The 24,825-nt window shown below is 40.1% G+C and overlaps 1 protein-coding gene across 4 annotated transcripts in view; it reads left to right on the top strand.

Moving 5' to 3' along the window:
* Positions 1-24,489, top strand: part of fibcd1b (fibrinogen C domain containing 1b) — a 145,368-nt gene extending 120,879 nt beyond the window's left edge. For all 4 annotated transcript variants that reach the window (XM_044144585.1, XM_044144584.1, XM_044144582.1 and 1 more), the window contains 2 exons: positions 16,288-16,467; positions 19,946-24,489. In XM_044144585.1, coding sequence (XP_044000520.1) covers positions 16,288-16,467; positions 19,946-20,211 — 446 coding nt within the window. In that variant the 3' untranslated portion in view covers positions 20,212-24,489. The remainder of the gene's footprint in view (positions 1-16,287; positions 16,468-19,945) is intronic.
* Positions 24,490-24,825: the final 336 nt, after the last annotated feature.

The following is a 24,825-nucleotide window of genomic DNA, read 5'->3' as shown; positions in this document are numbered from 1 at the left end:
CCGAAGGTTAATTTCTGATTATATCAGATGTGATGGTTTGTTGGATCTCATTCTTCTCTCTCATGATTTCACAAGTCTAATCCCCCTCTTTTATTTTGCCCAGCGCAAGGCGACTGGGAACGTTTAGCTTCACAAAGGCGTGGGGTTAAAAGCGGAGCTGAAATGTGACGTTGACATCTATCTGAGCTATCTGCCATCAGATAAATGGCTCTTTCGTGACAGCCTGAAATCAGCATGACTTTGGAGTTTTAAATTACTCCACGACTCTCCCCTTCTTATCGTTGGAATGGATCTAGTCTGAGCGGGATAAACAAGCCTGCTGACGCAGCCGAGGCAGGGACCCGAACAGCAGGATTTCTGTTTGCTGTTTTTGAACATTTAAAATGTGCCAGCATGATCAAATTCAGCCTACTTAGACACGCTCTGCCCTTGAAATGCTCTTGAAAGCATACTAATGGAGAGATGTACAACTGAAGCGGCATAGGAAATCAAAGCTGTACACGCTGATTAAACAGACAAACTGAGACAAAAAAAACCCAAAAAAAAACAGAGTAACAAAAGGAAACAAGACACTGTGCAACTACTTCCTGTGGCTGTACACTTGCGGCATGACGACACCATTCATTCAGCCATGTATTTGCTAAACAGATGATCCAAACTCTGCGTGTAATGCGATTACCCATCATCACAGTCAGCAAGTCAAATGTGAGTCATAGCACAGATTTTGACAATCTTCAGTCTGCAGTTATGTCTGCCTGAATCTAAATCATTTCTGAAGCAAGCATAATGTTCAACGTACGACACATAATTGCAGGAACCTACATATGAATTTGTAAAGTGAATTCAAACAGTATTTTCACTGTTGCACCCATTGTGGCACCTATTCTGTGTTGACTTTCACAACTCTCTCTTGAATTGTGTCCTCCGAGGAACCAGACAAGTGTTTTACTTGAACAAGATTTAATACTGAAATGAATAAGGAAAATGAATAATACAGAAATACACAAACAACACAAAACACATAGGTATTCGAGTTAACTCACGAGGACCACCAAGACATCAGTAGAGTACATGTAAATGCATGAGAAAGCTAAAGTAGTAAACATGCAAACAGATGAGCTCTGGTAGGAATAAAAATATCAAGCAAAAAATATGTCACAAATATGTCTAAAGGATTAGCAATATGCATTCCAATATCTAAAATGTAATGTTTGCGTATATATAATGTTTATACAATTTAAACTTATCTATGTTGCTTCTGAAAGAAGAAAGAAAAACAAAACATAAATGACTTGAGACAAAGAAATGATCATTTCTGCGCTGAAAGCACACCACCATTCAAATGTCGTATGGATGACAGAATTCCCTACCATATCACTATTGGCTCAGACTGCCATTCTACACTACAGCATGAGAAAGATAACAGTGGTCACCTACATCCCCTAGAGCCTGAAAGTTTTCAAAAGCTACTGTTCCAATACAGCATTTGTTGAACTTTGTACTATTTGTCCCATGTACAAACTCCAGGTTGCACTATCACATAAGTTATAAATACAGTTATAGAGAAGCTTAAAGCAGGCTTAGGTTCTGGAACAAAATGGCATAAAGCACGGCATCCAGAAATACATCCGGACTAACATTTACCACTTTGTGTAACATTCAAAATGTTATGTGTGGGGAAGAATACTGCACTTCACCCTAATAAGTCGCTTGGAAGATGGATGGAGCTGAATACAGAGCGTTTCTGGAAGAACCGTTACAGACTACAAAAGACTTGAGCCTGAAGTGGAGGTTGACCGAACTGCAGGGCAAGAACCCCAAACATAAGCCAGAACTACAAGAGAATGGTTGAGATCAAACAGGTTAATCCAATCTCAATGAGTTTTAGCTATTTTCTAAAATAAAAATGCCAAAACATTTACTCTGTGAACTTGCATTGCTGGTGGTTGCCAAAGACTTGCAGCTTTGACTGCAGCAAACTTGGTGAGGAGTCAGAAAAATACAAATGCACAGTACACTTTTCAATGCAATACTTAAAGATAAAAAAAAAAATTATGTTCAAAATTAACGCACTTCCTTGATTGGTCTATGTAATCTAAATCAAAAGCATTGAGGCCTGAACTTTGTAATATGAGATGTGAACAAGTTTGAGGACTATGGATCCTTTTAAGGCACTGCAAATTAATCACTTTAGTGACATAATTTGATGGAAATAGTTTATTTATGTATGTTACTAACTAATATAGAGATGGCATAAGGCTTATCTATAATACATAACGTCTATCTGTTCCGTTTTGATGCTCTGGTGGTTGCCACCACTTGTTTGATCGGAGCTGGAAAACTGTTTAAGAGAAAATGGTATTTGTTTTAATTGCAGCTACATCTCCATGCTTCATTGTGACCTGACAATTAGCTTTACATCTTCCATGTTCCACCAGCCGCTGCCGGTCCTCATCCATTAAAATTAAACATCCGCTCGTTACTAATAGTCATGATGGAAATAAGCAACAGGGCGGGCAAGGAGGACCTCAAAACAGCCTTTGAAGAGAGCTTTAAATCAAGCTCAGTTGCACTCGTTGAGATAAACAAACATTTAATTAAAAATCTTCGAGCTACATTAGAGGCAACATGAGCAAACGTGTCGCCTCTCTCTCACGGCGCACTGTGAGCTCAAGCGCTGCCGGAGAGGCAGCGAGAGACAAAAGCGACTGGTACTCATTCATTTGAAATGAGTGCTGGGATAAATCTGGTGCTACGGAGAAGGAAGTGACAGCTGGCGTAGAGATTGCAGCAACTCGGCTGACGGGGATAAAAAAGACGACATGTGGGGCAGTCACAGGCGCGTTGCCGCGGTCTCACGATGGATGCATTTGTAAACATGTAAACGTGTTCACGTTCACGTCATTAAATTGTGCTGTTTCTGGGAGCTCCAGACGTGGTCATGGTTTGTCACATCTTATACGAAATGAGTCGGGGGAAGTTGTGGAAAAAAGTTCAACTCAAGAAAATCGAGGACCAGTTCGCTCGTAACCTAAACTGAGTCAGAAGCACTTTGAGCGTCTCCACTGAGAGGAGACCCCCAGGTATATCCAGAACCCCCCTGCACCTGTTACCGCAAGACCCAAACCCAAGCATAAGATAAATTATGGATGAATGAATGGATTTTATTTTGTTTAGAAATGGAATTTAAGCATGTAGACATAATTATTCAAAAAAGAAAAAGAAACTGTGAGAAATATTTTTTTACATACATAGTGTTATAGAGGATCGACACCAGGATTCCATGGTGATGGTGATCTGTCCACGACTCTCTAGCCTTGAACAAATGTTGGTATTTTCATATCCTATAGCCTGACATTCTGTGTAAAGAAAAACGTCAAACCTCATGGAACGTAAACCAACCACTTCCCTTTGTGTGAGTATATAGATTGAAAGCTAAAAAGCCATTTTTAAAACTCAGACAAAACAAGAGGAAGCTTTGGGCCGTGTTACTAAAGAGAAAAGTCTCTAGAAAGGATAGAGGAACAGAGAAAACACACGTCTTTTCATTACTTTGGGTTTTTCAGGGCACAATGATTGTGTTAGGAGGCAAAAACACGCTTAGTCCACCAACAGCGGGGATCAGGAGTGGACATTAAAATCAGTGTGTGAGTCCTGAAAAGTACTTGAAACATAATACATCAAGACAAAATTTTGAAAAACACATCTGGGGACATTTAACACTGCTGGCAATCAGAATTTGTGATCTTATTTTGATTACGGGAATTAATAAAAATGAACTAATATGGCAGCCATTTTATCAACTAATGTAGACAACAATCCAGATTTTTGAAAAAAACTGTGGATTTGGGTTTTTCTCTGTGTTGATTTGAGTTCTCTGTGCATTTATTTTGAGTTTTCTGTGTTTCTGAGTCTCCGTGTTGTCCTGTCTTCCCCTTGATTATTCCCAGGTGTGTCTCGTTCTGTGATTACCCTGGTGAGGTTATTTAACCTCACCTGTGTCCTTTGTTCCTCATCAGGTCCTAGTCAGTTGTCAAATGTGTTTGTCAGTCTGTCTTCTGCTGTCCTTCCTATACTCTGTTGTTACCAGTGCTCAGCCCTTGTATTCCTCTCTGCTGTGCTGCCAGGATTTTGGACTGTTTGGATTTTTGTACCGTTTTCGTCATCATTAAGTCATCATCAAGTCATCATCATTTTCACTTCTACCTGGTTCCACTGCGTCTGTCTCACCATCCATCACCACACTTCGTGACAAAAAACAAAAAAGACAACGGATTATTTCTTTCCATTTAAAACTCTTTTAGCGCGCCTTGAACTGCCCCTAATTCAGAAAGGGGAAAAAAATAGATAAATAAAAAATTCCGGGCACAAAATACGGTATACGTATTTTGTGGTGGATTAACATTTAATTATACGTTGCATGAGAGCTCTACCATAATAACTTTCTCTCTTCCATCTCACTCTATCACTTAATAGCTCCATTGGGCTGCCACAAAGGCAGCAATGCTTTCAACTGCTGAGTGCTTTTGTGGTCCTTTTTTACCATAGCTTTGTACGTTTGCGGGCTCCAATTAAATACGACCCATGACACTGAAATAATTTTAAAAGAATGCCCAAACTTGGTTGAGCTGCGTCCCGCTTCTCCCGGGGTTTTAGTGCTGTCATTTCTCTGTTAGGAGTCAAAGAGAATAATTATCTTTCTCTTTTCACACTGTCAGCCTAAACACCACTCATCAGATCTACAGGGCTGCATCCCTACCTCTGTAGAACTCGTGTCAAACCTCCACCGTCTGTGTCGGAGTGAGGCGGCACTCATTAAAGCCACGAGATTTAATTTAGGAGGATAGGGAGGAATGCTGGAGGTCTAAAATATGCAGCTCAGTGAGCTCTCCATAAACCCGAAAGATTCGGCGGCAACAATATGTATTAATGATATATTGCAAAAAATTTACGAAAAAGAAAAATATCTGCCTTCAAAGATGAGGCAAGGGATTCCTGGAAGCAGTAACGAGGGCGCTGCTGGCAGGGCAGCACCAACATTCAGAAGATCATCTCACCAAAAGCTGAAGTCGGCCTGGGGGACGGCACCCTGTGTTCACAGCTAAACTTACTGTGCTGAGAGTATTCAGACTTGAAGTACTTTTGAATATTGTGAAATCAGCCGGTTGTGCGTGTCGTCTATCTGTTGGAAGGAGGATAATGTGCATGAGTGCAACTAAAGGAGAGAATGTGTGCAGCCCTGTCATCCCTTTTGTGCTTCTTGAAATGCACAACAGGACTGGGACCATAGCAGGCTCTATTAGAGACCACGTATTAGTTTATCTACAGTCTTAGGATTTGCCGTCCGGGGCAAACAGGAAGAAGGGATCCAGGATTTGCACTTTTTCCAGCTCTATGTGTTTGCAAAAGGATCCTCATGAGCCCTCCTCTTCAAAGCCTTTCAGATTTCTAGAAAAATTCTCTCAAAACTGAAATTGAGCCTGCAGATCTGCACAATCTGTGTGATGGAAATTACAATGGTGGTGCAAATCAATTAAAATTCTTTAATCACGTTAATTGCAGAGTCTATATGGAGTTAATCATATTTTAATCAAAAACCGAGTATATACAAACAAAGCAACTTTTTCAATTCAAAAACCCTTTTTGCTGCAGAGTTAATCAATAAATAGATGTATGAACTCAACAGCAAATATTTGCTTTTGGGCGTGCCGTGGTGGCGTAGGGCATAGCGCGACCCATGTTTGGAGGCCTTGAGTCGTCGACGCGGCCGTCATGGGTTCAACTCCTGGACCTGACGATATTTGCCGCATGCTTTCCCCCTCTCTTCTTCCCCCTTTCCTGTCAGCCTACTTTCATATAAGGGACACTAGAGTCCACAAAAGACCCCCTGGAGGGGTTATATATATATATATATATATATTTACATGGAACGACACAACCAAGTGGCAGGCATAGTGTACAGAAACATCTGTGCAGAATATGGACTGGAACCCCCAAGATCAAAGTGGGAAACACCCCCGATGGTAGTGGAGAATGACCGAGCTAAGATCCTGTGGGACTTCCAGATCCAGACAGACAAAATGGTGAGGGCGAACCAACCAGACATAGTCGTGGTGGATAAACAACAGAGGAAAGCCGTTGTGGTGTATGTGGCAATACCAAGTGACTGCAACATTAGGAAAAAGGAGCATGAAAAACTAGAGAAATACCAGGGCCTAAGGGAGGAACTGGAGAGGGCCTGGAAGGTGAAGACCACAGTGGTGCCTGTGGTCATCGGGACCCTCGGGGCAGTCACCCCCAAACTGGAACAGTGGCTACAACAGATCCCAGGAACAACATCAGACATCTCAGTCCAGAAATGTGCAGTCCTAGGCACAGCCAAGATACTGCGCAGAACCCTCAAGCTCCCAGGCCTCTGGTAGAGGACCCGAGCTAAGAGGAAGAAGAATCACCACCCGCGGTGGGTGAGAAGGGAAATTATTTGCTTTTAATCTGCTCTTTAGGTTGTTTAACCATCAAATTGGTGGAAAGGGCTATTATATCCATTCAACCTTCAAGTGTTTCTGATCAGTCATGGAGTTTCTTAAAAAAAACAAAATGCTTCTTTAGAAATGTAGTCTGACATTACAGTTGGGTTTGCCTATAATTACTGCAACATGTTTTGAATTTAGATGGTGTGGTCCTAAATTACAAACAAGGTAATTTCATGTTGCAAAATTAAAATTCTTATAATCCTAGACCAGTTCCCAACCTTATCCCTGCAGAGGGAGAAAAAGCACACACAAATGTATAGATTATTTTTTCTTTCATATGTTAAAAGCTGTATCAAGTTTTTAAAACAAGAAATAGTCACAAATTACCCTTCCCTCGCATAGTGGCAGCCCCCTTGTGGATAAGGAAGCAGTGAAGGCAATGTGCTGTAAATACCAATGTTGGCCACTGGAGACTGTGAGGTTGGAGGAATGTGTTATTCAAACACATCCGTCATTCTGTCTCGGTAACCTTAAACAGACGTGTCAAAATATCATGATGAATACACAAAATCTGCATTCTTCTGTGAAGTTCAGTTCTTCCTTTTGTGTTCAGCATGTTTTGCAACAATACATAAAAATGCAGTAAGAATGAAATAAAGCATTTTCCTATATACCTTTGATGGGACTGCAAGTGATGATGTTGACATTTTGAAAGAAGATCCTGAGCGTGGCGACGACATATAAGCGGAATATACTCCCAGAACAATTGTAAGGCGTTTCTTCTTTAACAAAGTTTATGATTTCCTTTGCATCACAAACGTCAGCTTACATTCTAAATTTATTTCACAGAGTTGGTGAAAAGCAATTAAAAACCACATGAAATGCTCAATGCAGAGCAAATGTGCAAATCATGAGTTTCTGTCAACATTTTAAATGATCTATAGATATCCAACATTTGAAAGACAGTTTATATATATATATCCCCAAAAAGGGGATTTGAATAAAAATACCTTAGAAATACTTCTTCATGCCAAAAAATGTTTTTATTTTACTGTGGATAAGAGTTGGATAAGGAGAGCATACAATCACAGTTCATGTTTGCTAGCTTTGATAAGGCCTCAGTAGGATGTGTTGGTTCAATATCTCACTGACTAACCCAAGTGCTGTTGAGCTTTAGGTCAACAAGCTCAAACATTCCTCTAGATTTCCTGCTACATAGAAGCATCCATCCTTTAGTCAAGTGGCCAACACCATCACAGTGCTATCGGCAGGTTTTACTTGTCAGCATTGGGCTCCTTTGTCTTCAGTGCTGCTAGTTTTACTGCAAATATAGCAGGATGCACACTTTCCTAATTTTTCACCAACTGTATTTCTTTTTCCCAAATATCTATAAACTCACGTTATCGTTGTTTGATAGCAGAATTTGTTTGATGTTCTGAAACATTTAAGTTTGAGAATAAAGCAAAATGAAGAGAAAGGCCTTGATAATAAACCAGGGCTTGATGGATTATAACTTCAAGCTACTAGAGTTTTTAAAAGTGATCAATGTTACAAATAAGTTCACATCTTTATTCATAGTTTTTTCAGAAAACTATAACCGCAAGACCAAAATGCAACACTATAACTATGAAACAAACAGGAAAAAAAATAAATCTGAAAAGAACGAACTGAACAGTGATACGGTTTGGCCAGATTTAAAGCAGAGTAAGGTTCTAAAATATTTTCTCAAGCTTAAATATCTCACAGAGCATTATTCATGATTTAAAAATGGAAAGAGAGTGGCGCAGCTGTGCAAACCAAGGCTCAAGACGTGCATATGTGATAGATAGATAGATAGACATACCGCAGAGAATAGTATCAAACCCTAGTTCCACGTTGACAATTTTCAGACTTTTTTCAGTTGAAAGACAATGTATCCTTCCTCTTCCACCTCACAATTATGCACTTTTGTTGGTACATCGATCACAGTTTTTGCAAAACCACCGAAAATAGTGGTTTTAAAGCGACAGACTTGTGAAAAAAAGTTGAGGATACTGTAATATTTTACTCCAATTTTATCATTAAAACTTCATGTGAAACTTTAAGTGAAATGTAAACTTCCCAAACACAGATGTGCCTCTGTAGTGACTGTTAATCACAACAGATGCTTTTTCACTTTTGTCCCCAGCCAAATGTCACATTTGTCTCAGAGTTCAGCACACACCCGCCTGTGTTTTTCTACCCGCATTCTTATCTTTCGATGACAAGAGGAGAGCCGGCGATTGCAAGTCTTTTGTATTCCCCAAGAGGAAGCTCTTCAGCAGACCCCCTCAATCAGGACGTGGCGGACACCTTTTCTCCCCCCTCCCCTCCCCAGTAGGTGAGGATCACTGCAGCTGTCCTTGTGGCTGTATGGGAGCAGCCCCGTCGTCTCCTAACTCCCCCTTTATCGACAATCTCTGTGGAGTAAAAACAGCTTGACAGGAAGATTAAGCAGGAGTTGGGGGGTGGGGGGTATGACGAATGAGGGAGGGGTTGGGTTACAGTAGTAAGGGAGGAGGAGGAGGAGATGGAAGAGCACTGCTCCTTTTCTCCTCTAATGCTGGAACAGTCTCTGGAGCTGCCCCCCAGCAACAGAGGGAGAAAAGCATGATGAATAATTAACTTTGAGAAATGTCACAAATGGCAAAGAGGAGTGTAATCTTTCCTCTGTTGGGTTTAGAGATCAGCTTTTTTTTTCTTCTTCTTCTTCTTTCTGTCTCTTTATGCCCTGGAGTTCTGTCGGGGCTGTGAGCTCAGACCTCCGAACCGTCCCGTAAAAGCATCCGATACGTCACCGCCACTCGCACACTTTTTAAATAAAAGCAAATAAAACATTAATATTTGGACCTTTTAGCACTAAAACGCAGGCATCCCACGAAGATGTATTTATTTATTTATTTATTTTTCTTCATGAAGTCATTGATGTCAGTCTCATTAGCTGGAAAACTGCATTTAAAGTGCAGGAATCCCTGTTGGTAATGGTTTAATCAATGTCGGGAAGGCTTGCACTGTGTTTCCCCTCTTCGTCTCGTAGCGAGCGTGCCCTCTCGGAACGAATAAAAGATCAAAATAACAAATTACTCTCTTCAAGTTCTAAACAGGCCAAGTTTGTCCTCCTTCCTCTCAACCTCAGAGCTGCGAAAATGAGTTATGGATTGCTGTGACCTAGTTTAAGGAGCTAATTGCATATATATATCATTTGTTTTGCAATTTATTATTTCTTTTTTTCTAAATCTATTTCCGAAGAGACCGATATCTCGGCTCCCATGTGGAACAGCGCTCCGATTTTGGTGTGGGTCTGCAGAGAAGACCCACTGCGTGGGTCTTCTCTGCTGTCTGTCTGATATTCATAATAATGATCATGATGAGGATAATTGTAGGATAACAGATTAAGTGCTAATTTTAACAGTGAAGACATAGTAGCCTTTAGCCCTCGTTGTTGCAAGTACAAATGAAATTCTATTAATGAGATCCTTTAAAGTGCTAAGAAAAGGCATTCACCCCCGAAAAGATCTCCTCTGTTTCCATTTCTTGTGGTCGTGAGTGTTCATGTTCATCAAATTGATCTTATCAAAGATAAATTTAGAAAAGTAAAAAGAGAAGCTTTTAAATCATAATATCCGCAGTAAGGGCCTTTATTCCAAAATGGAGAAACTAGAAGAGAGGTGAAGATTCCTTGGAGTGGCATGCCCTTTAAGATTACATCAACGGTGCATCAGTGTCTCATCTCAACATCTAAAGTGATACTTGACCATGTGAAACTTCTGAGGGGATGTTTACCTGTGACAAAAAAAGGAACTAAGGTTTTCAAAGCTCCACATTTGCCAAAAAAAAAAAAAAAACATCTTGATGATCCCCATCGCATTTGGACAAACCATTCTGACGAGGCAAAAGCTCAGCTTTTTTTAATGACGTGCTTCCATTTACGTCTGTCGTAACCAACCGAATCCAGGAACATGTCAGCAGCCAGTCGTGATGGTGTGTGCAGCATTGTTTCTATAGGACCTGGTGAACTGTTGAAATCACAAATTGTGCTCTCTACCAGAAAATCTTCCAGTTTTGGTGCATAGTTCAAAAACACCTGGAAATCGCAGCTGGACGATTACCCAAGCCACACCTCTCATTGGCTCGAAATGGACAAAATGATGGTTTGAGGGTAAACTTGTCAAAGTGCAGACTTGAACCTTCAATCCATTTAATCCTGAAAACTATACAAAGTGGCTGAATTAAACTTATTCTGTAAAGAGGAGTGAGGAGACATTCTTCCATTGCCAGGTGGCGAAACCTGTTAGGAATCTATTTTTGCACATTGGGCCAGGTTTGTTTGGATAACTTTTTCTTATAATAACTAAAATTAAAATTTCTGTGAAAACTGTATTTTGTATTTACTAATCTTACCTGTAAGAGCCCAAACAAAATTTTGTGACGATTGTATGTATAATTTAAGTTATTTGTTTTTTGGGTTTTTTTGTGTGTGTGTGTGTGTAGAACTTTGCTGATTTGAGTTTGTTGACATGTTTGTCCTGTGGGTGGGGCTAAAGGGAAAGAAAGTTCCAGATAGACAAAAGACAAAAAGGGGAGTGAAGCCAAACAGTCCTTTGACCGCCGTTTACCAACTCATGGATAAGTTGCTTTTGATTCCATTTCTGTTGCTGTACACGTTTCATTTTGTCTAAGTAAACCTTTAAACATAAGCCATTCCGGATATTTTTTTTTATTGTTATTTATTTTTTTACTGGTTAAGAATTAAGTCGGAGATGACGAGAGCGTCAGGCTCAGGTTTCACTCAATAAGGATCTACATTACTTTTGTCGGATAGATCTGAAAAATTTAAGGCTGATGAAACTCATAAGGTAGATACTTCATAAGAAGGAATAAAACAAAATTTTAACCCATCACGTTGCCAGCAGGTTAATGAGATTCCTTATCTGTAAATGCATTGATTCTTTAAAATGTCTACTGGTTGTGCTTCCTTTCAGATGACGTTAATTATGCCTGCTTTGTATGTTGGCAAAAGGTAGACATTCATCTCTACAACACAAAGGTTGAGACCTTAATGGTGTGCATAGTTAGACCCATTCTTCTGCCAAGCACTCAGAATAGCTGAAAAATGTAGCTTGATTACTATTTTGGTTCACATGAAGGTTACAATGAATAATGTGCAGGACTACAGTATGCATCCACACATTAACAACTTCTTCATACTTTTCAAAGGATGATTGTCATCAACATTTCAGAAGGCTTTTTTTTTTGTTTGTTTTGTTTAGGTAATGGCTTCTTTTTATCTTTTTTTTTTCTTTACAGACACAGCTACTAAGAAAAGTAAAAAATAACAGAGGTTCTTTATTACAGTTTAATACCATCCAGGCCAAGTGATTGACAAAGCAGTTTCTCTTTTCAAAGACTCTTGTTCAAACCTCTGTCTTATCATAATTTGAAAGCAGTGAAGTATTTGTTGTTTGCTTGCTAACATAAATATACTTTAGCGCCAAATTAATTCATTATACTCCATTTTAATGGTCTTCATTTTATGCATTGGTTTGATCTTTAATAAAATATAAAATAACAAAAGGAGCAAACTAAATAACAAATTTAAAAAAAAACATTTTGAGAAATTTAACAATTGTGATTTTGATTCATTTGGACTTTTTTTTCAAAATGCTCTTTAAGATCACATAGGTGTTCATTTGTGACCTCAGATGTCTTGAAAATCCCAGCTCTGGTGACTATTGAAATACTGAGCTAAACTGATAAAATAAATAATGAATTAAAGTCCACAAATAAGAATGACTCAATAGATTTGCAAAGTTGTACCAAAGTTATCAAAGTATTGTCCCTACTTTATTTATTTATTCAAATATTCCATCAAATTTTGTATTCTAAAAGATATTTTATATTTCAGGGGATGTTTTTATTTAAGTATTTGAAACAACACATTGTTTCCTGTGTTTAACTTTTGCCTGGATCAACTTGGATCTTTGTCAATTTATGCCCACATTTTACTGCTTACAAATCCCTTTTTTATACTCCATACAAAAGTTTTTTATATTATCATGAACAAAAGATTTTGGATAGACATTTTTCACTTGGCACTTCAGCACTTTGATGAATTATAAGGATAAGCAACCATGAAAAGCTGTATAAATAAGAATCATTAAAGTAAAAATAAACATTTTAAATAGTTTTTCCCTCCTTCGGGAAGACGGCGTGCATTTGTTTACCTCTTTGAGTTGTTTATTTTCAAACTGCAGGAATCATTGCTATGTATAATTTAAATTAGTCAAGTTTCTGGAAAGTAATTATTGCTGTTAGATTTTTGTTTACGATTAATAATGCACTGTAGGCTACGAACAATAAATCAACATAAACAACAACATGAAACTTGTCATAAAAATAATAATTAAAAAAACCAAAACATATATATACATAAACATGATTACTCGGCTAAAAAAATTGCACATTAATTTTACTGAGCTTTTAGTTAATGTTAAATCAGTGCAGGAAGAGAGCAACAGGGTGTCCCCTGTGGAGCAATCAGCATGTTAATACTGCAGCAAAACACCTTAAAATCCTCCCTTGCATTAGAGCTCATTTCAAATACGCTAACAATAGCATTTAATTAACGCACACTTACACCTGAGCATTAAGACTTTAAGCAGCAAAGTCTCTGTTGTTATTTCTCTTGTCTTCCTTTTTAATTATTCTGAATTGGCGTCTCGCTGAGATTCTCTGGGGCTTTAATTAGGAACTGAATTAAAGTTGTGTAAATACAGTTGGAACGCTGGAGAGACTTTAAATAGAGCCGTGTTGCATCTGCAATTTCAGCTTCCCTTTTTTTTCTGGAAGAGAAAACATTCCAAGTCTTTTGAAGTTTGTCAAATCGCTGCGGGCTTCTTCTCCCCGAGGTGATCCCGCAGATTGATACCGTTATTTTTCTCTCCAACGTCGTCTGCGACACCAAAACTATTTCTATAAATGGGACTTTTCTTTGTTTTGTTTTTTTTTGTTTTTTGTTGGGGTTTTTTTGTTTCTCTAAAGCTGTGTGAAAATGTGTAAAATTTAGTTTGCCCTCCTGCGCGTCTGCTTTCTCGTGCGTTGATATACTTTTACAAAGAAAGGAACTCGCAAGCGTCAAGCATAAACTCACCTATGTTTAACGCCTGATCCTCCTACTCCGATTGTCTGATTTGCTTTGAAAACCAAGAGCATGAGATTCGCCTCCCGTTGGGCTGGATAAAATCCAAACTAAGTGCCTCGGCCCAGACTGCAGGCTTCTGCCTCGGAATAATAATGGGCTCTTTCAGATGTGTTTGTCATCAAATTAGCCCTCCACTTCAGACAAGGTGCTCTCAGAGAGGAGTTCTCGACAGTGATGGAATTCAAATTAGGCCGAGACTGTTTGAGCTTTTTAAGGTTGGAAAAAAAAAAAAAAAGAGAGAGAGAGAATGAGTTTAATTTGCAGAGGTGATGCACACTGTAGGAGGTTAAAAAATAAAAAATCACAGCGTTGGGGTTCATTGCAGCACTTTCCCTTCTGCGTTCTAGCTGCTCTTACAGTGATCTATAAGTAAAGCTGACGCTTCCCAAGATTACGTGTGTGCTGTCAAGTAATGTTCTCCTGATCAAACGCTTATATTGAGTATTTCAAAAGTACAGTACAGCCACACTCTTCAGCATGTCCTGGAAACCTGATTCATTGTTAGTCTTCCTGCTTTGAATTTTTGTCTTTGAGACACCCAGGTAGAGTTCTTCCTGCCTCTCTCTGCTTGACATGCAATTCCTCTTTGATACCTTTGATCAACCCAGGAGGGGAAAAGTTGCCCTGAGAAGCACCATCACTCCAGCACAGCAGGGGGACACCTTGAACAGGAGGGAGCGTGGAAGAAGGGATGGAAATTCCTGTTTTCTTCCCCTCTGGCACAGTCTGTCTTGCAAGCACACGCTCTCTAAAAGGTTCAGCAATAATTGAAAGAGTAATTTGGAACTCAAAATAATTCACATGAAAGTGATGGGTATAAAACAACCATCTTACCATGGGTAAAATATCAATGTACAGTGCTGAGAAAATATATTTGCCTGTTACAAATTTCGTGTCTGGTACCGATAAATATTTTTGAACATTTTGATCCCAAAAATTTTTTTGAAAAAAACTTCTCAGGGCTGATGAGTGGAATGTTTTGGAAATCTTGTGTTGTGTTACCTCTGGTCTAAAGCTAACACAGCATTACAATATCAGATCATCATGCTGAAAGCAAAACACAGTGGTGAACTGAACTGAGAGACTTACCATTTTTTTAATATAAATTACTAGAAAACACTGAATGTCCGACCGTCAGTTTATGATGTTTGAGAGCACTTTTGTTATGTACAAGGACAATAATCTGAAGCATGTTAGCAAGTCCACCTCTGACTCGGCAACACCAAAAATCACAATTGTATAATTTTTCTTCTTTTTTTCTTTCAAAGTCTGGACTTCAGCAAACAATTCATCCTCAAATAGCCTTCAAAGTGACTGGATTCAAATAATTTTGCAAAGTTATGACAATCGACACAACCACTTTTCATTTAGGCCTCACTGGGTTGGGATAGCCTTTTTTTCTGTTAACAAATGCATATATTAATTTGAATATTGCATTCTGAATTGACTTAATTTGTTTTTGATGAGATGGTAGCACTATTGCCCTGATGCATACAGATCAGGGCAATCTGTGGTTTGAATCCTGGCCTGTGGTCTTAATGAATGGAGTTCATATATTCTTTGTGTGTGTAGGGTCTCTCTGGGTACTCCAGCTACCTCCCACAGTCCACAAACTTACAAACTTGACTTTTAGGTAAATTTGTCTCTCTAAATTGCCCTTTGGAATGTGTGCAACAAGGCAATACAAAGTGCTCCTGTGCACAGTTGACACAGGAAAGACACTTTGCATTGCCTTGTTGCTGAAAATGTGATATATAAACAAAGTTACCTAGTGTCCTCTGGAGATAGCCATCAGCTTCCCTTTTAAAACTGTGCAGACAGGTGGATGAATGGATGAACATTTTAGTTAGAATAATTCTTCACATTGGGAGCATCGCTGCTGAAGATACATGGCCACTAATAAAACACTGAAGTGAGGAAGATCGAACATCTTGCTGCACTGTGTCGGATCGCAAAGTTACATGAACGTAAACACACAGGCAATTCTTAAACATGACCCTTAAAGGTTTCAAAATTGCTTTGACCAAGATAGAATGTTTATTTTAAGTCTGTGAGGTGAGTTCAGTGCTTATGTTGGGGGAAAAAAATTTTAAAAAAGTATACGGAAATTAGTAACAGAGTACAATGGGGGGCTTTTTTATTATTATTTGCACATATTAAAACAATCAAACACCAAATTGGGTTAAACTTCCTTTGAAACGGTTGAACCTTGAAGACATTTGTATAAACTATAGTTTCCTCTCATAGAACATGCACTGAAGGAGTTAAACTTTAAGCCCATGATGAACTCTGTTTAAAAAATAAAAAAATAAAAAAGTCTCCAGCTTCATCCCAAACAGCCGTGTGAGTGCATCACTTTTTAAAAGGACTCCTCTAATCTTGTTTCCGAAAGAAACCCAACACATGCTGAAGAAGGCTCTGAATGGTCAAAAATATATATCTTACTTCCAGAAAATGTATGGCGGTGAGACAGAGGACTGAAACAGCCTCAGATTGTCTGTTGAGAACAAGCAGGATACTTTGTAATGGATTGTTTTTGTCTGGGTGTCACTTCATTTTTTTGTTTGTTTGTTTGTTTTCTTTTCTCCCCTGCAGGGTTGAAGCAGATTCATGCCCTCTCCATCCAGGGAAACTATGAGCTGCGCATCGACTTGGAGGACTTTGAAAATAGCACAGCGTACGCCCATTACGGCACCTTCGGTGTGGGTCTCTTCTCGGTGGACCCTGATGATGATGGATACCCTTTGACGGTCGGAGACTATTCTGGCAACGCCGGTATGTACCGTATGTAGGTTCTGATTTTCTTGCGAGATGTGCTGTGCCTTTGCAATGACTAGACTCTTCAAACTGAATTCTAGCGTTATTGCTAAAACCAGAAGCAGGCGACACATACAACCGGCTCCTCCTCCGTTCTGCCTTCAACTGTGATAGCGGTGCAGTATTTTTACAGCACAGCAGGCTTGTCCGCTGCTTAAGGAGTGCAGTTCCTTCCACACACACACACACACACACATGCAGAGAGAGAACGAGAGCGAGGGAGAGGTACAGAAAGTGGTGTTGTCTCTGCTCCCTAACCATCAGATCCAAGCCAGCTACCTGTCACCTTGATTAAATTACTGGCAATTAATTGCACAGCTTGACCTGCAGCGTAAACAAAAACCTGCCACTGAAATGAAGAAGCAATTTAAGGGACCTGTGGGGAGAACCGCTTCGAGAACACTGAGAGAACGGGGACAAATATGAGAGATGCAGAAGGGAGGGAGGAGTTGGGTTGGAAGGAAAAGCCAGAGGAAGCAGGTGTACCAAAAGATGAGCTGGGCTGTGGTGGCACAGGGGATAAGCACAACCTATATATGGAGGCCTTAGTCCTCGAAGTGGCGGTCGCAGGTTCGATTCCCAGCCTGGCAACCTTTGCCGCATCTCTTTCCCTTCTCTCATTACCCACTTTTCTGTCAATTAACTGTCAAATAAAAAGGCCACTAGAGCCAACAAAACCTTTAAAAAACGATTAGCTGGGCTAAATAGAAACCCGGACAGTTCTGTCTACGGTGCCTTGCAAAACTGGCACTGCCAATAAAATGGAAGACATTTTATTGGGATTTTATCTAATGGATAGCTGTGAAGTGGAAGAAAATGATGCCTTGTTTTTAAAAATTGTTTCCAAATAAAACTGAGAAGTTGACCAGCATTTTTGTTCCATCCAACTCCATGCTGAACCTAACATTCATAAACTTTACTGATAACCTGTATAACTCACCTAATATTCTGACTTTGATTCAAATATATACCTCTCCCTCTGAGGTCATCAATTCAAACCATTTTAGTGGTCTTCCAAACTCGCGACTGTGGAATCCAATGCCCAGTCCTTCCTACAGAGTTCGGACTTTCAAAAAGCAACTAAAGACATTCTCACTTCTAGAATAAGACTTTTTGTTAAACCTGAGCTGTTACGACATGCGCTGTCTTTTTTTTTTTCTCTCTCTTTTTCTGTGTTTCACATTGCTGCCTATTTTGTTGGATTTGCCCTTCTGTTAATTTGCGACCAATGTCTGTAAAAAAGAAAAAGGAAAAAACTTTTGCTTCAGTATTCGCAAAAAGTCCCGTTTGAATGCAGTCCATTTAAGCGAATTCAGGCTCCCAAGAGACCGTGTTAGCTTCCCTCCAGGTTTTGCTGCTATTATTATTAGGACCATTTACTGCTGCTGTCCTTCTCTGCCGGCTCTCCGATCGGCCGACAGGTGCTCATTTGCACCGTGAGCAGCTGGATCGTAATGGGCATCAGAGGAGGCTGCCGGCCCCCTCAAACCACCAAGGTGACACCCGGTGCCTTGTGAATGAGCCTTTTAGTGCCACTGTTGTTTTTCCTTCTCTCCATACGCCCTCTGGACATCAACCTGTTGTTGACACCACTGGGGGCTCTCCCATCTCCCCTTTGCTCCATTCACTAAATATTTTCCTGCTATCGCCAAACCGGATGGACAACATGAATACGAGGCGTGCCGTCAGGTTATTTTTCCATCTGAGAGGGTTGCCATAGTAATGCCAAATGGGGAGTGTGAGCAGGGCAGAGCAAGAGGGAGGGTGGAGGAGTTTCACAGCCACAACCCGAGCAATTAAGTGCTGTTTGATGCCCTCTCTGGCTGTTAGTGATCATCCGATGGCTGATAAGCAGCCTTTCATTCGGCTCAGACTTTGTCCGTCTTTTCACTTTCTGGCCCCCGATGTGAAGTCGGCTTTGGAAATAAAGGGGAGAAAAGAGATGAACGGAGCAGCGTGGGGGGAGTTCATTGCACATTAGGAGCTCTTTGAACATCCATTTGGCAAAAAAGAAATCAAGAAAATTCTGCCTTACTGCTGCTTCTCTGAGGACGTTTCTCTCATTTCACTTGTAAGTCTTTAAAAGCACGGGTTGTTCAGAGCGGTGATCGTCGTTGAGAAATTGCCAGCGAGAAATCTTTATGTGGTGGGACGATGTTTCCAGCTCAGCAATTTGATTGTGGGGATCAGACTTAGCATCCAGACCATGATTAAGGGCACTTGGCTGTGCCGCATCCCTGCAGTGGTCTTACATCACTGTCATATTCACAATCGTGGGCTGGAGAAAAGCGGGCCCTCTCATTGATTATGCTTTTAAAGCTTTTTGTACCAGCAGAAGGAGGTGGTGGTGGTGGGGGGGATTGAAAGATGCCCAGAAGAATGAAATCAAGATATGACATTGTGCCTCTGTTAAAACATTTACATCAAAAAATAAACATTAAGGCCTCTCCGAGTGCCACATATTCAGATGAAACCATCAAGTGTGTGTCATTAAAAGCCATAAAGGTCACGAACCAAAGTTTGATGAATTGGCTGCCAAGTGGCCTGACCTCCCGCTTCAGATAATGAGAAGAAAACACACAACAGTGGAGCTCTATTTTTATTTATTTTATTCTGTTTACCCTAATGGGCAATTTATTATTTTTGCCTATTTAAAAAAACTGTAAATATATGCAGTCAGAATGAGATCAAAGAAAATAGCAAAGCTTTGTAAATGAGAAAGAAGAAGCTCGCTGCCTTATCTGCTGCGTCTACTAGGCAGCTTTGTGTGAAAAAGCCTCAACATCAGAACGTCGAGAAAAAACAAAACCCCAAATTGCCCGAAAATTGGAACCAAGTCCTCTGGGATACACAGGTGTGATAACACCTTGTATTGTTGAAATTGACGAAAGTAAAATGAGTTAATGAGACCAAAATGTAGCATTTTAGCATACATGCAAGATGCTTCTTTGCTTTGGAAAGCTGGTTAGTCAGAGGTGACAGGAAATGGGTGTCTGTTAAATACAGGATGATGCAAATAAAAATGAGTGGAAATTAACCAGGATGGAGGTCACTCTTCCAGCACTAGATACAGCCACTTGAAAAATGGAAGAGCTTAGACCAGTTTAAAATGGTCTAGTCAAACCACAGACCTGAATTTTAACAGCAATCTCTGGAAACACTTGCAAACTGCTTTTCATAGTTTGACCAAGCTACTTTTCATTAAGATGTTTGAATGTTCAAAGTTGATAGACATAACCCACAGAGTTGTGACTGTATTGCGGTAAAAAAATATATATTTTTGCACAAAATTGTGAAAAATCTTCATCCTATTCCTTCCACTTTCCCTATTAGGGCTACTTTGCATTCACGTACCACATAACTTCTGAATGAATTGACGTTTGCGGCGCTAACGTGACAAAATGTCAACAATCCCAATCCTTCTGCTTGTTTTCAGGCGACTCTCTTCTGAAGCACAACGGTATGAAGTTCACCACCAAAGACAGGGACAACGACCACTCCGAGAACAACTGCGCCTCGTTCTACCACGGCGCCTGGTGGTACCGAAACTGCCACACCTCCAACCTCAACGGCCAGTACCTGCGCGGCCAGCACACCTCCTACGCCGACGGCATCGAGTGGTCCTCCTGGACCGGCTGGCAGTATTCCCTCAAGTTCTCGGAGATGAAGATCCGTCCCACCCGTGACCCCGACAACAAATAAAACTCATGAAAAGGAGGAAGAGGAGAAGACGAGATGTTTTTGGATCATACAGAAGAAATATATATATATTGAAAAAAAAGAAGAAAAAAAACATGGTTTTTGACAGGTTGAATTACATGTCTTCACATTGTTTATTATTTAAGTTTAGTTGACTGCAGTTGGCTCCATAGCTTCCTCCTTCTTGCTTCCTCATGTGTGTTACTGCCATGATGCTTTCTTTACGGAAGATTCTAACCATGATGCCCGTAGTTTTGATATTTTACTTTATGAAACAGCAAAGTCGAGCCTTGAGCCCACAATCTACTTTGCTGTCTTTCCTCAGTCTAAAGCTGTGGTCCAAACCCGCTGCCGTATCATCATATTCTCCTGACTTTGACCCCCTCCCCCGTCCTCAGCCCAAAACTTTCAGAGCTATGGTTGGAGAGCATTCAATCACATATAATGGAACAAGTCCCTTCCCAAAATGCAGGCGGAAGAAGCACATTCTTGGGTTTCATCTGCGTGAAGGGAAAGCTCACCGGTGCACTTTTGATACATTTACATCCCTTATCTGTGTGAATGAGACCCAGCAGGGTCGTGGCAATCAGCGCCCTTCCTCAAATAATGAGGGGGGAAGAAAGACAGAGAGGAGGAGGAAACGAGCTCACAGGAGTTAAATTGGCTGAAGGAAAAGGGGGACGGAGTGCAACAAAGGGGACGAAAGGCAAGCGAGAAGAGCACGAGGAGGCGCGAAAAGAATGAAAAACGAGCACAGACAAAGGAAAGAGACAACGGAGGATCTCGTTCGTCTGACTTGGGCCATTAGGGAGCATATTGGGCACTTTGTCTGATCTGCCTGCCAGCTGAGTACTGGCCAACCGATGCAACATCGCAGATGGAAACACAGCACTTTTTGTGTGCGTTGTGTGTGTGTGTGTGTACGGGTGTTTGCGCAGTTGATCGTGTGTGCGCACGTCTCTGGCTGAAAGACAAACAGACAAAGCTCTCTCTAAGACTCTCAGTTTCCTGCCAGGAAGTCAGAAGAGTGACTTGACTGAGCACATTGTAAAGCACATGCATGGCTGGCACACCTTCGCTCCGTCCACATACGTGTCAGTATTGAGAGAAGAAAGGAAAGGTCGTGTCAGATCAGGTTTATAAAGAAATGGAACGATTCCACATTCCCAACTCGTCAGATTTTTTTTTTTTTCAAAATTTATTTTGCGAGTGTAGCTCGTTTTTTTTGCCGTCATGCGAACGTAGAAAAAAATTGCTTATCAAAGGGAAAAAAAATCTTTTCCTATTGGCTGTTTTTTTTTTTTTTTTTTTCAAGTTTTTCAGTTTCTCGTGGCAAAAGTCAAAATTGCCTCAAGCTAGAATGAAAAACCAGAGATGGGAAAAAAATATATAAAGCCATCACATTGGTGAAAAATTGTGCAGTTGCTGCCCTGTATTTTATTTTCTTCTAAGCACTGTCAATCCTGTTGAAGCTCTTTTTTGGATGATGTAAGAAAGCTTTAAGATATCTGTAGATTCTACTGTACAGCGTGTATGACTTTCAGAGCATGTGAAACATTTCTTACTATGCGAAAACACAAGGAGAGAGCACATGGACTTCAGAAAATCCAGCTGTGACAAAGAAAGAACTTTCCCTCCTCCCCGTGGTTGGCGGTGGGGACTACTGATCTGAAGGTTGAGCACAAGGAAAGATGAGGGTTGTGATTATCCCTCAAACACATGCTTTTTGTTTTGTTTTGTTTTCCTTCTTCTTCTGTGAAAGAACAAAGCAAAGGCACGTTTCGATGTTTGGGAACGTTAGCGGCCTCGCGGGACACGTGCAACCTTCTACTTTTCTGGATTCTCTTCTTTTGGACAGCAAGACTGGATTGCGTCTTTGAATGTGCGCTGAGTTTCATGTGTAGCACCAAGCAATGTTGCGCTGAATACCTCTGACGCTGGACCAGCTGTGAGTGTCTCCGGACGCCGCGCCCCGGGCTTTCTGCGGCCAAATTGGCTGCGTGCGGCACGTAAAACGCTACCTGGTCACGACTCGGTGGACACTCTTCATCAAAAGCACACTCATGTTATAAAAAAGAAATAAATACTGGAAAAAAAGATGTTATTATGGCACAGAGTTTGAGGACTGATTTTAAGTTAGTAAAATAAGGCATATAAAGAGAGGGAACTGGACTGCAAGTGTGAATGTATACAAATAGGCGTGTGTGTGTGTGTGAATGTTTGTTACTCTGCTTGACAGAGCATGTGTGTTTGCGTGCATCTGTTGTGTGTCTGTGCGTACACACGAACAAGAGCATCTAAATGAATTTGAATATCCTTGGAAAGTAAATTTTCTTTCAGTTGTACAATTTTGAAAGAAAAAAAAACCTCATAGTTTATAGATTTAATAGCCACAGAGTGATACAACGATGTTTGTGAAAATTTTGATCAAAATGGCTGACGGCTAATGAAAACCCACAATTCAATTTATCATAAAACTACAATATTACATAAGACTAATAAGAATATTTATGTTTGGAAGAAATTTGGCCCTACTTAAAAGCATGCCCATATTGTACAGTCATATTCAGTAAGTTAAAATATTATTGAAAAGTATTTTTCTATAATTCGATCCACTAATTCAAACACATTCTTACATAATTACACTTAAAGTGATGTTTCCATGTCTGTTTCGGTCAATTATGTTTGTTTTGTTGTTTGTTTTTTGTTTTTGACAGGTAAGAAACACATTTGAGACCACAATATTACATCAGACCAATAAAAAAAAATTGAATACAGAAATGTGGACCTACTAAAAGTATGTTTTATACATCCTTAAAACATATTTTCAAAGGGTACTTTTGGTTTTAATTTGACAAATCCTATTGGAATGCATATTATTATGATGGGATCTGCACTCAATACATGGTGAGGCCTCTTTTTGGATGAATTACTGCGTCAATGCAGCGTGTCATGCAGTTGATCATCCTGTGGTTCTGTTGAGGTTTTAAACAAGCCAAGGTTCCTTTAATCTCAGCCTTCAACTTGCCTGCTTTGTTGGCTTAGTCTTATCTTCTTCTTGGCGACACTCCATAAATCCAGATGAGTTTGCACAGTGATGCCATTGTAATTAAAGGAGCTGTCTGTCCTTTTGATGGTTTTAGCAGGTGGGTTAATCAGGTGTTGGTAATTGAATGTGAAAAGGATTAGAAAATGATTGTATGAAATTATTACCAACCAAAGGCCAACAGCCAATTTAAAGAAAGGAGAGGGTTTGTTTACTTCTTTCTTCTCTATTTAAAGATTATCAGTGGTATGCTCGGAACAAATTGGTGCACTTTTTCCTTTCTCACAACTTTCTATTAATACGACTGAATACAACTCTATTAACAGCCTGTTTAAAAAATTTAAAAATAACCTTTTATATCTTATGCTCCTTGTGGAGGATGTCCTTACTGTCTGCTCAACAACTATCAATTCAGCAGTCTTTACCATTATTGGGTAGGCGATAACATTATACATAATAATAAAAAAAAAAAAAATATTAGTCCTATGTAATATTCCATTGCAATTAACTAAATAAACAGAAATGTCAGACATTTCATGGAATCATTGAAATGTACCCTCTGTGTAATGAATCTACACGAGTTTTTGCTTTTCAAATTGAATCGCTGCAACAAATCAACTTTTCAATTATTATTCTGATTCACCGCGTTGCACCTGTAGGCACATGCTTTGGTTTGCACATGCCGACGTGCATGAGCCAGACCAGAGACGAGAGTGGGAGGTGGAGTATGTCCCAGCGTGGAGTGATGTGACGCTTCTGTCTGACTAACCTCCCTCTGCTGTTTGTGTTGATAACAGAGAGATTTACATTATTATATTGACCTATTAGTTATTGTGATTGTGAACACCACCTACTGGTTGCTGTGCTGAACTGCGCCTGTACCTTTGAGCCCCTTCCCGTCCCCCCTGTGAACACGCTCCCCGACACGTTGTGCACACTGTATATGTTACTGCTATGTTCCCTCTTGTTATTTACATGTGCAGACAGCTATCATTTGCCACGCCCTGATCTGTTTTTGTTGTGCGAATGCCTTTATAGTCACTTTCCCTCTCCGCTAGCTGCTGCAGCTTGCTAAGTCTCCAATGGAGGAGGAGATGAAAGAGTGAAATCAGAAGCTCCAATCAATCCAAGTTATTCTGCTCATTACAGAGCATCAATGCCCTCCCCCTGGTGCCCAAACCTTCTATATTTCTTAGTGTGTTCCTACTTAATTGCCTTGGCCTCTGCTGCCAGCCCCACCCTCCCACCCCATCTCCTAAATTTTCTGTTTTTTCCCTCCCACCCTCTCTAATGCTGTGTTTTTCCTCCCCTGCCCGCCTCCTTTATCCAGCCCTCTTTCCCTCCATCCTCCGTTTCCTTCATTCCCAGCGCAGAACTAACTGTTTTCTCTTTCCGTTTTTTTTTTTTTTCTTTTTTTGGTGACGTAAAATAGATTGTTTTTGCTGAATCTTGATACTGTGTTTTAATGTTCTTGTCGACATTTAATAAACATTCACATTTTATAATTGGGGAACAGCATGTGTTTTCTTTTCAGTCTCTCTTCATGTCTGTGTCTATTTGAATGCATTTGG

This window comes from Gambusia affinis, linkage group LG17 (assembly GCF_019740435.1).
Source record: "Gambusia affinis linkage group LG17, SWU_Gaff_1.0, whole genome shotgun sequence".
NCBI lineage: Eukaryota > Metazoa > Chordata > Actinopteri > Cyprinodontiformes > Poeciliidae > Gambusia > Gambusia affinis.
This window is presented reverse-complemented; position numbering and strand designations above follow the sequence as displayed.